At 34.2% G+C, this 14,853-nt stretch overlaps 1 protein-coding gene across 2 annotated transcripts in view; it reads left to right on the forward strand.

Moving 5' to 3' along the window:
- Positions 1-2,037: 2,037 nt before the first annotated feature.
- Positions 2,038-14,853, forward strand: part of LOC120082994 (toprim domain-containing protein) — a 31,084-nt gene continuing 18,268 nt past the window's right edge. The window contains exons 1-12 of one of the 2 annotated variants that reach the window (XM_039038451.2): positions 2,038-2,621; positions 2,882-3,015; positions 6,810-6,865; positions 8,656-8,713; positions 10,308-10,418; positions 10,905-10,988; positions 12,122-12,202; positions 12,419-12,484; positions 12,554-12,670; positions 13,731-13,778; positions 13,858-13,943; positions 14,049-14,109. In XM_039038451.2, coding sequence (XP_038894379.2) covers positions 2,324-2,621; positions 2,882-3,015; positions 6,810-6,865; positions 8,656-8,713; positions 10,308-10,418; positions 10,905-10,988; positions 12,122-12,202; positions 12,419-12,484; positions 12,554-12,670; positions 13,731-13,778; positions 13,858-13,943; positions 14,049-14,109 — 1,200 coding nt within the window. In that variant the 5' untranslated portion in view covers positions 2,038-2,323. The remainder of the gene's footprint in view (positions 2,622-2,881; positions 3,016-6,809; positions 6,866-8,655; positions 8,714-10,307; positions 10,419-10,904; positions 10,989-12,121; positions 12,203-12,418; positions 12,485-12,553; positions 12,671-13,730; positions 13,779-13,857; positions 13,944-14,048; positions 14,110-14,853) is intronic. The other variant, XM_090316415.1, reaches the window with a different exon arrangement.

A 14,853-nucleotide genomic window follows, 5' to 3' on the forward strand; every position in this document is an offset into this window, starting at 1 on the left:
AATATCCTTCTTCATGTAATTCTTTTCTCCAGAATCGATCACGAACTACAACGTACTCAAAATCCTAATTGGCCACCACCAATCAGAACCTCATGTATTCTCTATTGGGATGAGAATCACTATGGAGTTTTGTAGGCTCTTAGGTTTTTGGAAGAGAGGGAGTGAGATTTAAAGGAAAAAGGGGTAAGATGCAGATTGATTTTTTCTTAGAAAGCTTCTCTTTTGTTTTCTGTAAAACTCAAGAACAAAAAGAAGAAAACAACCTCTTTACAACTCACCCACACATGCATGTAGTAGAGAGAAAAAAGGAGAGGGAGTTACAACTCCCTCCCAAAATATTTTTCGAAAATAAATTAATTAAAAAATTATTTTAATAAAATATTTAATATATATTTATATGATAACCATGTAACAATCCGAGTTCAGGAGGGATACATGAATGAATTGGTATCACATCCGAATGAGAGGGATCTTGAGGACATGAAAGTATGGTTAAGAAAGACTTAAAAGAATTGAAAGTTACTACCTATACCAACAAGGTGCATCTTCCTTTTTGGTGGCTCAATCATAAGAACTCCAAAGTTTAGCGTGCTTAGCTTGGAGCAATCCTAGTTGGGTGACCTATCACGTATACCCAATTGCTTTCAGTTTGGGAGATAGAGGAAACAATGAGTCGTGGACGTGGTTCATGAGAAGGTTGCAAACAACGATCCATATTGTTAATGGATTGGAGTTCGTATCCAATCGACACAAAAGCATTACTAAATCTATTGCCATTATATTTTCGGATGCATTCCACACTATTTATAATATGAGCCTAAACTCGACCACAAAGTTCAACAACGACAATGTGCGTGGATACTTCATACTTGCAGCGAAAGCATGTCAGGAGTTTATCCTTTTGCATTACTGGAACAAGTTAGCCCCTTATTTTGGTGTTTAGAAATATAACCAATGTTGGATTATCGAGATGGCCTCGAGTGTACCAGGGTAGAATGAGATATAATTAGTTAACCACGTATATTGTAGAAAAAATGTCCAAAATTGTTTGGTTAAACATGTATAATTGTCTACGCATTAACTTGCTCTTAATGGTAGAAATTATTTTTCCCATGTGGAAACAACAAGTCAAATTTGCTGGAAAATAATAAGTGCGAATTTTTAGTACCAATACCATCTATAACACAAACAAACAAACACAAGCTAAACTCAACAATAAAACAAACAAAATAACCACAAAAATCAACCTTCAATATGGAAACTGATAAAATCTCGAGGTAGATCTCGGGTGAGATCGTGTCTTGAGATTGAAGAATTTGGGCCAAGGTCACCGGCGCATGCCACGAATTTGATGTTTTAATAGGCATTCTATATTCAAGCTTGTGGCCATTCTTAGGCTATATATGTCCCGGGATGTAATACAGAATGTCCACAATACCTCAATAACCACAATCTTGGGAGAGATTAGATGAATCTTAGGCAAACTTCATCTAGTCTCAGGTGAGAATCAAGTTGATTTCAAGTGAGATGATGCTTATTTCCCTAACAAATCAATATAGGCGGTCGAGATACAAATAAAAATAGCCAAAATATGTAAAAACAAAACACAGAAAAACGCAGCAGATTTCTCAGGCATCTTTTAAACCCTAACAGGTTGCTGAAATTAAAAACTAATAAGAAGAAGATATGAAAAATGGATGTCCGACTTGTTGAATAAGAAGATAACGTTTCAGTTTTCTACATCAGGGGTATTTTCGTCCTTTCACACAAATCAATAATTTAAGTTGTGGCGTTTAAAAGAAAATTCTTATAAATAGGACAATTTTATAATCAACCAACCTATTTTAAAAGAAAATTCTTATAAATAGAAAAATCCTAAAAATATTATAAAAAATTTCAAAAGTAAGAACTTTTGGAACTTTTTACAATAAATTGTAAATATTTGTAAATATATATATTTTTTATATTTAAAAAACCCTATTTCAAAATTTTTACTTTTTGTTATTTTTTTATTTGTTTCAAAAGGCACCTTAAATTATATAACGGGAAAAACAAGAAAAAGGAAAAATCCCACTGGTTGTGCAGAAAAGCTTCGGGTTTATTTGTCTTCGGAAGTAAGCCGCAGAAGAAAGCTTCAGTTGCGGCAACCAAACCCACTCTTCGCATACCCATAACTCCTTCCTTTCTTCAGCAACATTCATTTCAAGGCCTGTTGATTTCTTCATTCTCTAGCTAGCTACTATGTTATTAACTCTGTAGAAGAGCCGCCCAATGAAATGGAGTCCATAGCCATCTGATTACCTTAAACCCCATCAAGCCAGGCATGCGTTTTCTTCACCACAATCAGTGTCTCTATAACCCCTTTTCCAACCTCTCTTCATTTTCCTCCTCATTTAATCTAATGGGTACCATTCCTTTATGCAAGTCCACTTCTCTGGTTATCCTGTCACACCTTTCTTCTTCTTCTTCTTCTTCTTCGCTGAAGTATTTCCTGTACAGAAGTAATCCTCTGCTCCATGGTTTATTTCCTGTACGACCCATGTCCCTTGATAAACCCTTTTCTATGAAACCAAATGTGGTTTCTTCTTTCACTTCTCATTCCAATGTTCCCACACCTCCAGGTACTTGTACTGGAGCTGTTTATGGTTTTTCAATTGTAGTTAGGCTTGTGATTGTTTCTGATCAATTCCCATGTTTTGGGGCATCTTAATGTTTTTTGGCTGGGTGGGTTAATCTTTTTCGCTTTTAGGATTTGGATGAATTGGAGAGACTAAGGATATGCTTTTTAAGACAAAGTAGTTTGCAGGCAATGTATTCTGAGGATGGGAGAGGACTTGACGTTTGATTAGTTTTAATGTTATTTGCATTCTTCTTTGTGCAGCGTTTTTGGAGAATCCACTAGACGAGGCTTTAAGCTCGACTCCATTGAATGTTCTGAGAAAAAAATTGCAGGAGCTTGACATTGACACCGAATCTTGTGTTCCAGGGCAGACGAACCACCTGCTGTGTCCAATGGTATTGTGTTTCTAATATCAGTTTCTTTATACGTATTCTGCTCTATTTTGAGATATTTATCCAATTTGTAAAAGTGACAACAGCTGCCAGCTTCTGTATCTTATTTATTTTTTGATAAGAAACTTGAAGATATATTGATGGAAAAAACAAGAAGACAACCTAGGGGCAGGGAAGAGAGACCCCCCTTCCAAAGGTGTTAATCACAATAAGGCTTTCCAATCTTGAAGGCTCATTGAGAGAATATATATATATGTGTGTGTGTGTGTGTGTGTGTGTATGTATTTTAAAGCTATTTCTACTGTACCAACAAGAAGTGATGAACTTGCATCCCTAAAGGCGCATGGACCGCATAACTCAAAAGTAGTATGGTAAAACCAACCCTATCCAAAACTAATTAAAGCGAACCATCCACTCACTAAGGGAGGCAAATTGAAAACCCAAACAACTTCAGAAGAAACACCCAACCAATTTGCCTGAACAACTTCAAAAGAAACGCCCAACCTCTATGAGCAAACTAACAATGTAGGAAAACATGTTCCAAATATTATTCCTCCTCAGAACAAAGGCAGCACATTGATGGAGACAATACTCATCACCCTTTGGACTTTTTCTGTCTTCTGTCTTGGTATTGGGCCCCCTATGAGTAACAGAGTAAGGACCATAGGAACACTTTCACTCTTTGGATGTTGCTACCCTTATTGCTCTTTTGGATATTATTATTTTCAATCCAGTGAAGCGGGATAGTGTTGGATTCCTAGTCCTTCAAAATGATTTATCTTTTGTTCCTTTTTCAGCCTTTGGTATAGCCATAGTACCACATCTCCAACACTTCTCTTTTCATCCTACTGGTTGATTTTCTTAGTAGGGTGCTACTTCTTGTGGAAAACAGTGGGTTGATTAAATGTTTTTCCTTGGGGGAAATCACCCATTCTATCTCCATCAGTCCCTTGCAATTTTCGGATGACATCATTCTTTTTTCACCCCATGACTAGGTTCACCTTGAAAATTTATGAGTGAACCTTTTCCACTCCATCAAAATCATTCAAAAAGCATCTGACCTCAACACCAATGCCCACAAATTCGAGTTTTTGGGTATTGATTCACCACTTGCTACTGATTTAGCCTCCAATCTGGGATGCAAATTGGGGAGCTGGCCGAGTACTTACATTAGGCCTCTCTCAGCCCTCTTAATGGAAAGCCGGAAACTTCCTCCTTTTTAGATCCTATTGTTGAGAAAGTGGAGTAAAGATTACATTCTTGGGATCATCTCACATATTTAAAGGGGAGGACTCATCCTCCTATCAAACCTCCTCATCTATTACTTGTCACTTTTATATCCCCACTGAAGTGGCTTCAACTATTGGAAGGCTTTTTTGGAACTTTATGTGGAAGGGCACAAACGAGAAGACTGGTTTTCATCTTTTGAAATGGGCCATGGTGAAGTTGCCCATTAATGGAGGGGGCTTGGGGATTTTCAACATCAAATCTAATAATAAAGCATTTCTAACTAAACGGATTTTGCGATTTCACATAGATAAGGATGTTCTTTGAAGGAAGATTATTACAATCAAGTATGGAATTTATTACCACGACCTACAGCTGGGCATTAAATCTTTGATAAGCAGAAACATTTGGTCTTCAATCACATTACAGCAAAGGTGGGAAAGGGTGTTAGATAACTAGTGTCCTTAACCTGCAGAAATCAAGCAAAGGAACACAAAATAGCCAAACGACATAGGAAAATGTAGTGTAATATTTCAGCAGCACTGTTATATTGAGAGTCTTCAATATACAGTGGAATTATGAATACAAAACAAAAGCTAAAGACTCCCTCAAGGGGAATGTAAATATCCCCTACAACTGTAGAGAGAGGGTTGGTTCCCTTGCTCCAAAGACTCTGCACTACTCGCCAAAAGCCTGTCCTCTCAATGTACCCCCAAAACCCTTACAAAACCCTTCTCACCCTTAGACTGTACAACAAAATGATCATTGACTGACCCACCATAACCTTTTTACTGGTTAATTCCCATCTTACTCCTCCTTGGGTATGTCTTGATAATAGGAGGCCTAACTGGGTGATGGGACTTTCTTCTTTGTTGGGAGGAATCGTCTCCAAGATGAATTCCCCAGACTTTGTTCCTTGGCTTTGCCTATTGGAATGGTATGTTAGACACTTATGGCTGGTACATTGCCCTCTCTGGTGATAATTTCTCTTTTTGCTCACATGTCCTCACTAGTCATCCTTTAGAGAGCAAAACAAGAAGATCCTTTAGCAAAATTTCACTTGTGGAACCTTTGGAAGGAACGTAAAGCTCGGATCTTCATAGACGAGCACAAATGTTCTGTATTGTTTATAGAGTCTACTATCATTTTAGCACTTTTTTGGTGTAAACCATCACCACCCTTTTGTAGTCATAGTCTCACTTCCCTCATTTTCAATGGACGAGCTTTTTGTAACTACCATATTGATAGGATCCTTTATTCTTTTGTAATCATTTCACCTTATCAATGAAATGTTTATGAACCTTGGACATTTGTTCCTTTGCATTATATCAATGTGAAATTGTTTCTCCTTAAAAAAAATAGATCCAGTGATTGTCTTTCCTACTCTTTTTTCTTTTTGGTTCCAACAAATTGGTTTGACTTGTTGTCTTCATCTATTGGTTATAAACTTGGGTTCTTCTAAAAAAGGGCCCATTTATGTTTTGGCTTTGGATAAAAGGACCCATTTGAATAAACTATTATTTTGGGATCCTTTTGGCTTTTAGATAATATGAAGTTACCATTTTGCCCTTATTGTTTTCTTTCTTCCCATTCTCTCATCCCATTTAAATTGAATTGTGAATTTTTTGTTGAATCAACTTGTATCTCTAAAAAAATCATGATTTAGGCAAGTTAGCTTGCATTTTAGACTAAGTTTGAAAGTTTTTTTTGGTTGATTTTTCATTTTTCTACCAATTTCAACGAGATTTGAGTTTTCAGAACTTAAGATTTGAAATAAAAAGAACACTTGAATCTAAGTCGAACCCAGTGAGATTAGGTAAATTCCGGCCAAAATTCATGAATTTTGAACAATTTTTGGTCAAAATTCATCGATTCTGATAAGTTTTCAATTAAAATTCATGCATTTAGGAAGTCGATGTTCAAGAATTCTGGCCAAGTCTCGGTCGGAATTTATGAATTTCGGCGGCTTTTCGGCTAGAACTCATGGGCTGATATTTTGATCAGGATTACGTGGTTTAGTGATTTTCCAAAAGTCACGAAATTCATCTTACCTTTTTTTTTTTTAAATAATTCTTTCCTTAATCCTTCGTTCTTTTTAAATTTGAATCTATTATATATTATATTTAATATCTTAAATAGTTCCTTTAAGAGGTCTTGAAAATATTTAATATAGACTAAAAAAATTAATTGAATCAATGGGAATGCATCAATCGAAAAATGGTCAAAAAATCTATTTTACAATTCCTCATTCATTTTGACAGGGAAAATAGGTTAAAAAGTTGATGAATATTTATTTATATTGTATTTATAAGTGAGTGCATAAATGCAATTTTGTGTCTAACTTTTTCCATGAACAATGGGTCCAAAACAACTGGTTTTTTCATAAGAGGTCTTTTTTTTTTATACAACGTAAACATTTAGAGGCCATTTTTTAGAATTACCATATAAACCTATAACCTCTAAGTGAAAAGAGGTAGTTATTATCATTATTATTATTTAATTTATTTTAAAATTTTAATTTTTTAATTTTATGTGATGTCTTGATTAATTCTGTATCAAATTCTTGCCAGTGCAAAGGTGGTGATTCAGGGGAACGATGCTTCTCCCTGTATATCTCAGAAGACGGGTAAGATTCTAAGGCTTCTTTCTTGTTGAGTTTTTCTCGGAATCTTTTTATTTGATTTACTGATAGGCCTTGTGTGTTTGTGTGTCTTATATGGTTTGTTTTAAAAGTTTTTGTAGAAGTTATTTAGGGTGACTATTGATTGTGAAAAGTCTGAATTTCGGCTTCTTCCTCGTTGAGTTTTTCTCTGTCTTTTTATTTGTTATACTAATAGCCTTTTTTATTTTTTTTACCAGAATAGGGATGGGGGATTCAAACCACTGACCTCTTGTCGCTAACACATACTATTTGCTAGTTGAGCTATGCTTTGACGTTTATGCTAATGGTCTTTGTGTGTGTGTGTGATCTTTCAGTATTACTTCTGCGTCATCATTGCTATTTTCTGTGATCTTTCATGGGGTTAATATTCACTAATTAATTTGCAAATTTTTAAAATTAATTGTTTCTAAGTACATGTATCAAAAAACACTTGATAGGTCGATGGACTTGTAGTCTACCACCATAGCTCCAGCCATTATTCTTATAACTTTCTTACGTTGAAAATCTGAAAAAGAAGCTGGAGTCGTTGTCCATCACTTTTGGACTCTTCGGTTCTTCAATTGTATTGGCATGCATATCTCCTTGAAAATTTCTTTTTGGGCATTACAGGGAGGTTTTTTTTATCCAATTTTTTTTAGGGTAATACTTTTGGTCCTTGGAGTTTAGAGTTGATGTCTATTTGGTTCTTGAGGTTTCAAAAGTGGCACTTTAGTCCTTGATGTTTGAAAAATAGTTCTAAATGGTTTCTGTGTTAAATTGACCATTAGTTGACTAACAGAAAAATGATATGACATTGTTGAGTTGGCAATTTTAAATGATTTGAGAATATTTATTGATTTTATATTGTTCTATATCATGGAGCATTTCCCCCGTTTTCTTTTCCTCTCCATTTTCTCTTCCCCCACGTTTTCTCCCTACACAATATTTCTTCTATTCTTCTCATTCTTCCCTTCTCTCTTCTCTTCTCCATCCTCTCTCTTCCCTTCCCTCCCTTTCTACTTCCCCTGTTATTCTTACATGCATGTGCAACCCAATAAATCCTTCCTTGTCTTTTTAATTTCTCTATTCTTTCATTGGTTTTTCTCCTCTAAAAAAACTTCCATCAATAAACCAAAAACCAGGCAATTATTGTATCATAAAACTCCATCAAAAAAGGAAAAAAGAAGAAAAAGAAAAAGAAAAAATATGCCACATAATATAAAATCAATATAAACTCTAAATATTTTCAAGTCATTTAAAATTGCCAACTCAATAATCTCACATCTGACACCACTTTTCTGTTAGTCAACTAACCGTCAATTTAAAATATGGTCCATTTAGAACTATTTTCCAAACCTCGAGGACTAAAGTGTTACTTTTAATACCTCGAGAACCAAATACACATCAACTACAATCTTCAGGGATCAAAAGTGTATTTGCCCTATTTTTTGTAACAATCTTTTAGGATTACAATTTAATTGAATTATAAATACGATTATTTCAAATTCTGTATCTTTGTTTTTCTTTATGTACATGTATGGCTGAAACAAGTTGATAGGACCTGAACTCATAGTTTGTTCACTACTAACCTTAGTTTGATTTCTTACCTTTATATTTGTGTTCAATGAAATTACTACTTTTTTTGTAACAAGTGGCTGGATTTCCGTTTCATCTGTTAGACTTTTCAATCCTTCATTTCCCTTGCCATGCATGTATTCTGCAACCTTTTTCTTTTTGAGTTTTGTGAGTTTCTAATTTTTATTTCAAATGATCAGGGGGGCTGCTCTTTGGATGTGCTTTCGTGCAAAATGTGGTTGGAAAGGCCGTACTCTGGTATAAAATTTTAATAAATAATTCAATTAGATATTCTTTCGTGCTAAATGTGGTTGGGGCCTTTCACCTAGGGTTGATTTGAAAAGTTGTTCAGTTATTGTTTTGCCTTTTCTTTTCTTTCTTCTTCTGCTTCTTCTTTTTCTTCTTCTTTTGTTGATAAGATAATTTGGTGTTTCACATTTTTGTATTTTGTTCAAATATCATGGAAAATTTCATAAAGTTTAATTGAGAGGTATCCTCACTACTTCTTGTAGGAAGAGGTTGATGGGGGAGGGTCTCATTTGGTTAATTTGAAATTAGTGGTGAAGCTAGTGGAACTAGGAGGATTAAGGATTCAGAGCCTGAGATTTTAAATCGAGATGTTGCTAGCAAAGTGGTTGTGACGATTCTTCCTGGAGCTTGGTGCTTTGTGGTACAAAGTTATTGTGAGCAGATATGACCCACACCCTTCGGAGTGGGTGAAAAGCAGTTGTTCTGTCTAAGGACATAGGAAAAACCTCTTGGAAGCTATCACAATTCAGTTTCTTAGACAGTTCGTTGAGTAGGGCTTGAAAGTTTAATTTTGGGAGATTGTTGGGTAGGTGGTATTGTGGTAAACCCTTTTATGAGTTGTTTCCTCATTTACATCACCTCTCTTAGAATAAGCTGCACTTGGTTGGTGGCTTTGGGTTTGCCTTCTCAGTCCGATCCTTCTTCTTTGATCTCTTTGGGCTTCAGTTGTCTTCTTTTATATAGAGAGGCGATTTATGTGGCAATTCTTCGTTCCCTCTTGCAAGACCAACATGTTCTTTGGAAGAAGGGACTCTAGAATTTGGTCTCTTGATCTTTGTGAGGCTTCTCCTCTTGATTCCTTTTACATATTTTATCTGTCACTTTTCCGGCCCAGATTACTTCTGCTTTTGTCAGTATCTGGAAGAGTACACTTCCAAAGATGGTCATTTTTTTGTTTGACAGGGTTTACATGGCCGAGTAACAACCCGATTTTCATGTTTTGAGAAGAGGATCGGATTATTTGCCAATTGCAGGTGGTTGATGCTATCGTGATTGTCTTCAAGTTCAAAACCGAGATTGATGGCAGCAGCTTGAGTCGAGAGCTACTAAGGCAATCCACTACCAAGTTTGAAAGGGAGGGAGATAGGGGATCTCCATGCCTAAAACTTCTAGATCCAATGATCTTACCTCTTTTTCTTATCTTATTATTATTTATGCTGACTGAATGGTGGGTTTTAATTTATTTATTATTATTATCTTTCTCTTTGTTTTTTTTTTTTGGGTAAGCCAACTGGCTTTTAATGAGGATGTCTTATCCCTCATGTATTTTTTTCCGATGGTTGAGGAATGTTTCTTATAAAGATGGAAAAAAGTTCACAATGCAAATTGGTTCCTATCATTACTTATTGCTTCCATTAATTTACTTTACTGTTTTATTGCTTTCTTTTGTTTTCATTGACAATCAGTCTCTTTTAATTATATCAACGAAAAGTTTCATTTCTTGTTTGTTTGTGTTTGTGTTTTTTTTTTTTCAAAACTTATTGCTTCAATCTATATGAATGCACGATTGAATTTTTTGGCTTAGCATAGCTTGTGATGGCAGGCCTTTGCTGATGGTTCGTCATCATATCGAAATTTAGGTCAAGTTGCACTTAAGCAGAACAAACGGAAAATTACAGTGGAGAGTCTACAACTTGAACCGCTGTGCGATGAGGTGATATTATATTGTTCTTCATTTTGATGATAATTATTGCTATCTGGTCTGTGTTAAAGCATATATGTATGCTATTGTGTAGTTTTCTAAATATCTTATTTATAGGCGTCAATTCTTTATCCTTTATTGTAATCCTACATTTTATTCGATTAAGAAAACTTATTTTTCTATAAACTAAGAATTTAAAATCATTCCAAAAGTTCATTAAACTTATTGAAACACATCAGAAATGGATATAATTATATCATCCTTATAAAACTTGATAATTCTTTTTTTTTTTTTTTTTTTGGGGGGGGGGGTAAGTTTATTTAGCTAAGAATGAAATTGTTGAATCGAATGAAATTATCTTCTTTAAACATATGAAATTTGTTTTGAGGATTTAATTTTTTAAACTAAGCATCGACACAAATATTTCCTTTGTATGTGCATTTCAATTAAACTTGCAATTGTGGAACATAAAGAAAATAATTATGTTTCTTGTTTCAGCTGGTTGCTTATTTTGCTGAGCGATTGATATCCAAGAACACATTGTTAAGAAATTCAGTTATGCAGAAAAGATTCAATAATCAGGTAAAAGGAGTTATTGTTGAATTGAGCTAGCTATGAAGCACTGACCTTCGGATGATAATCTCTTAATGGCATCTGAAGCACGCTAAGAATGCATTTCAAATCTGTATTGATGAAGTGTGCTTCATTAACTGTGGAAGAGTGTATCAATTTCATAAATTGAAATTTGATCTTTTGTGATATTTTGTTGTCCTTTATAGCTCCCTTGAATTAATGTTTTTTCTTGAAAAGGAAACAAAACTCTTCATTAAAATAATGAAAAGAAATATTGTTAATATTCTGCCATTGAATTAGAAAAGAAATATTGGGAATTTATTGTATTTTGAATCTTTGAAATATTTCTGCCATGTTTGGTAACCATTTTGTTTTTGAAAATTATGCCTATGGATATTACTTTTACCTCCAAATTTTTTCCTTTGTTATTTACTTTTCACGAATGATTTAAAAAACCAAGCTGAATTTTGAGAACTAAAAAAAATAGCTTTCAAAAAGTTGTTTTTGTTTTTGGAATTTGACTAAGAATTCAACCATTGTACTTAAGAAAGATGCAAATCATTGTAAGAAATGTGGACAAAACATGCTTAATTTTCAAAAAGAAAAACAAAAAAACTAAATGGTTATCAAATGGGGCCTTAGGGAATTATTCTATTCTTATAGTTTTGATTCACTTCTTACCAATTAGAGATCTCTTTTGTAACTCCTTTGGCCCGGGGCTTCTTTCCCTTCTTCTTTTGTAATTTCATACATCAATGAAATTGTTTCTTAAAAAAATAATATATATATATATATATATATATATATTTAGGGAAAACTAGGAAACAAGTTTACGTTTGACCTTTTTTTTTTTGGTGCATTAAGGGGGAGGGTTCCTCTAAAGTTACAAGGTTTGGACTACGTCTTAGTTGCTCTTTTGTCTTCTGCCGATTTTGTGCATTGGGGGATGGAGAGGGGCAGATCTTACAAGGGAAAATAAAGTAATTTTAGTTACAAAGCATATTTTGACAGCAAGAATGTTGAAAGCTCTGGTTATTTTGGTGACATTGAAACTCTTACTTTGTATAAATTTTAATATGCTTACTGGAGTATAATTTTGACCATGATTTGCTTCTTCTAATTGCTTACACTTGTTTTCACAGATCGTTATTGCGTTTACGTATTATCGATGTGGAGCACTAATAAGTTGCAAGTATCGTGATGTCAACAAAAAGTTCTGGCAGGTTCTTGGTTTAACTTATAAATAAACTGTATGATAAATTTGTACTTATCCTAAAGGCTTAAATTATATGTTTAGAGTAAATTTAATTCATCTTAAATGCATTTTGATTTTCCCTTCTTTCCACAAGAAAAATGTGCTGTCTGCTTCTCTTGTATAATGTTAATGTAAAAATTAATATATAATCATCATCTGATTGTCTACCATTCCTTTATTTCAGGAGGCCAATACTGAGAAAATATTTTATGGATTGGATGACATACAGGGCACAAGTGATATCATCATAGTATGAGTTATTTTGTATGGAAAATCACTCCACTTAGATATATTACTCATGATTTTCTTTGTAATATAGGTTGAAGGGGAGATAGACAAGCTTTCGATGGCAGAAGCTGGTTTCCATAATTGTGTGAGTGTTCCAGATGGTGCACCACCATCAGTTTCCAAAAACGATGTACCTCCTGCAGATCAGGTTCCTCTTTGAGGCCTTGAACGTTTTTTTTAACCCTTAACCTTAGCCATCAGATTTGTTTATAACCAAAACTTGGTAGCCTTTTCTTCATTCACACTCCACCTGATTCATATCTCGAGTTCTGTACTTCCTCATTGAGTAGCACACTTTGTCTTCTCTCTGCAGAATACATGTTATTTTCCTTAATTCCTAATTTATTTTCATGTTCTCTCGCGTCCACATCAAGTAACAGATGTTGTCTTCACTCAACAGAGTAATATATGTCTAGGTAAAGGTTAGACCAAACTAGGGCATATAGCTAGCAGATCTTCCGTGATGTAGTTAATTAGATAGCATCAGTAAAGGATTTCATTTTATTTTTATTTTTAAAAACTGATTAGTAAATCACTTTCATCAGGAGGAATGATAGTACAAAAGTAAACAAACTGTATAAACATTTATACTGATATCAAACAGAAAAGCCAAAGAAGAATAAAATTACAAGGGGCTATGAAGGATATCCAGTGTGCTTAAAGGTCTCATATTTATTGAAATTTTCAGGTTATTTTAGTTTCTTGTTAGTGATGGTTGATTTGAGAATGTATGTTTTTGTTTGTTTGTTTGTTTGTTTTTGTTTTGGGATAAGCGATAAATCTTCTTGTTTTACCACCCAGTCTAGCTCTTTCACCCATTTTACAGCTTTGTGGGTAATGTTATGTGTTTAATTTGCCTTTGTACGGTTCTGTTAAATGGCCTCACGTCACCCTTTCTAAAATGGTGCAAGTCTATCTTTGTTGGATAAAATAGTAATAATCTTTAGTAACTGGCGCTCCTTATGTAATTATCTTTTGGAAGGGTTCTCCCTGATTTGATTTTTCAATCAAATGTTTCTTTTACCCAAAAAAAAAAAAGAAAAAGTTGTGTGCACTATTATTCATTTGAAAATATTTATCATGTGCACAAGCAAACATGACATAAGATTATCAAAAATTCAATTATTATTGCTTATTATTTGGTTTGATTGATGTTCATTTATTTTAGTCTGATTGAAATACATATTTCATGTTTCACGTGGAGCTAGGATATGAAGTATCAGTATCTATGGAACTGCAAAGACTACTTGAATAAGGTAATCCCATTTCTTTTAAGCATAAAAACACCGTAGGCCATTGGAAACTGTCTGATTTAAAGGATATTGAAATTGTTAGGCATCACGTATTATACTTGCTACTGATGGGGATCCTCCTGGTCAAGCCTTAGCAGAGGAGATTGCACGTCGTGTTGGGAGGGAAAGGTTTTCTTTTGTCTTTTTTCTCACCACAAGCCATTATTTTGTTGGATTAGATGCTGAGTAGTTTGGCATTGGCTAGTAACAGACATTTTCATTTTCCATTTTTAGATGTTGGAGGGTGAAATGGCCAAAAAAGAATGAGGTCGATCATTTCAAAGATGCAAATGAGGTTGGAATTATAGATCTATACATTTATTTATTTATTTATAATTTAAAATTAACCTTTTCAGGATGTCTATATTTCCTCTCTTATGAAGGGGATTTAAAGCTTTGATGGGAAATATTGTAGATATTTCTGCTATTTTTTCCCCTTTGCATAGAAAGCTTGCTTTGGGCACCGAGCCAAATAGATAAGATCTGGAATGGAAAATCATCTTTCTGGCACTCATAGCATTTTTTTTTAAATGGAAACAACACGTTCATTGATGAAATGAAAAAGAGACTATTGCTCGAATTACTAAGAGGCTAAAATAAATATGAATGCTAATACTAGGGATCAGTAGATACACCCGGCTATCTCAACTAAGTTGACACACACATAGCAAAACAAAATATAACAATTACAATAGAGTATTATGTGTCATGATGACATAACTACATTGTTTGAATAAAAGCATTCCAATTAAGAAATATCTTGAACTGAATAATCAGAAAATATCTTGGGGAGGGAGCACCTAGCAATCTCCGAATGATCAAACCACTGAAGCGACTTGTCTTGGAAGATGTGCTGGTTTCTTTCAAACCAAATTTCTGATAAAACAACTTTAACTGCATTGAGGACCTATTACGAGCTGAGACACATTCTCTTTAAAATCATTGCAAAAAACCCAATGAAGGTTAAACATTGCAACTAACTTATTTCCAAAGAGAATGGGCAATCATAGAAGGTATGTGTAATGCCTTGAGTTTAGGA

This window comes from Benincasa hispida, chromosome 8 (genome assembly GCF_027475165.1).
Source record: "Benincasa hispida cultivar pf3 chromosome 8, pf3_genome.v1.1, whole genome shotgun sequence".
NCBI classification, from domain to species: domain Eukaryota; kingdom Viridiplantae; phylum Streptophyta; class Magnoliopsida; order Cucurbitales; family Cucurbitaceae; genus Benincasa; species Benincasa hispida.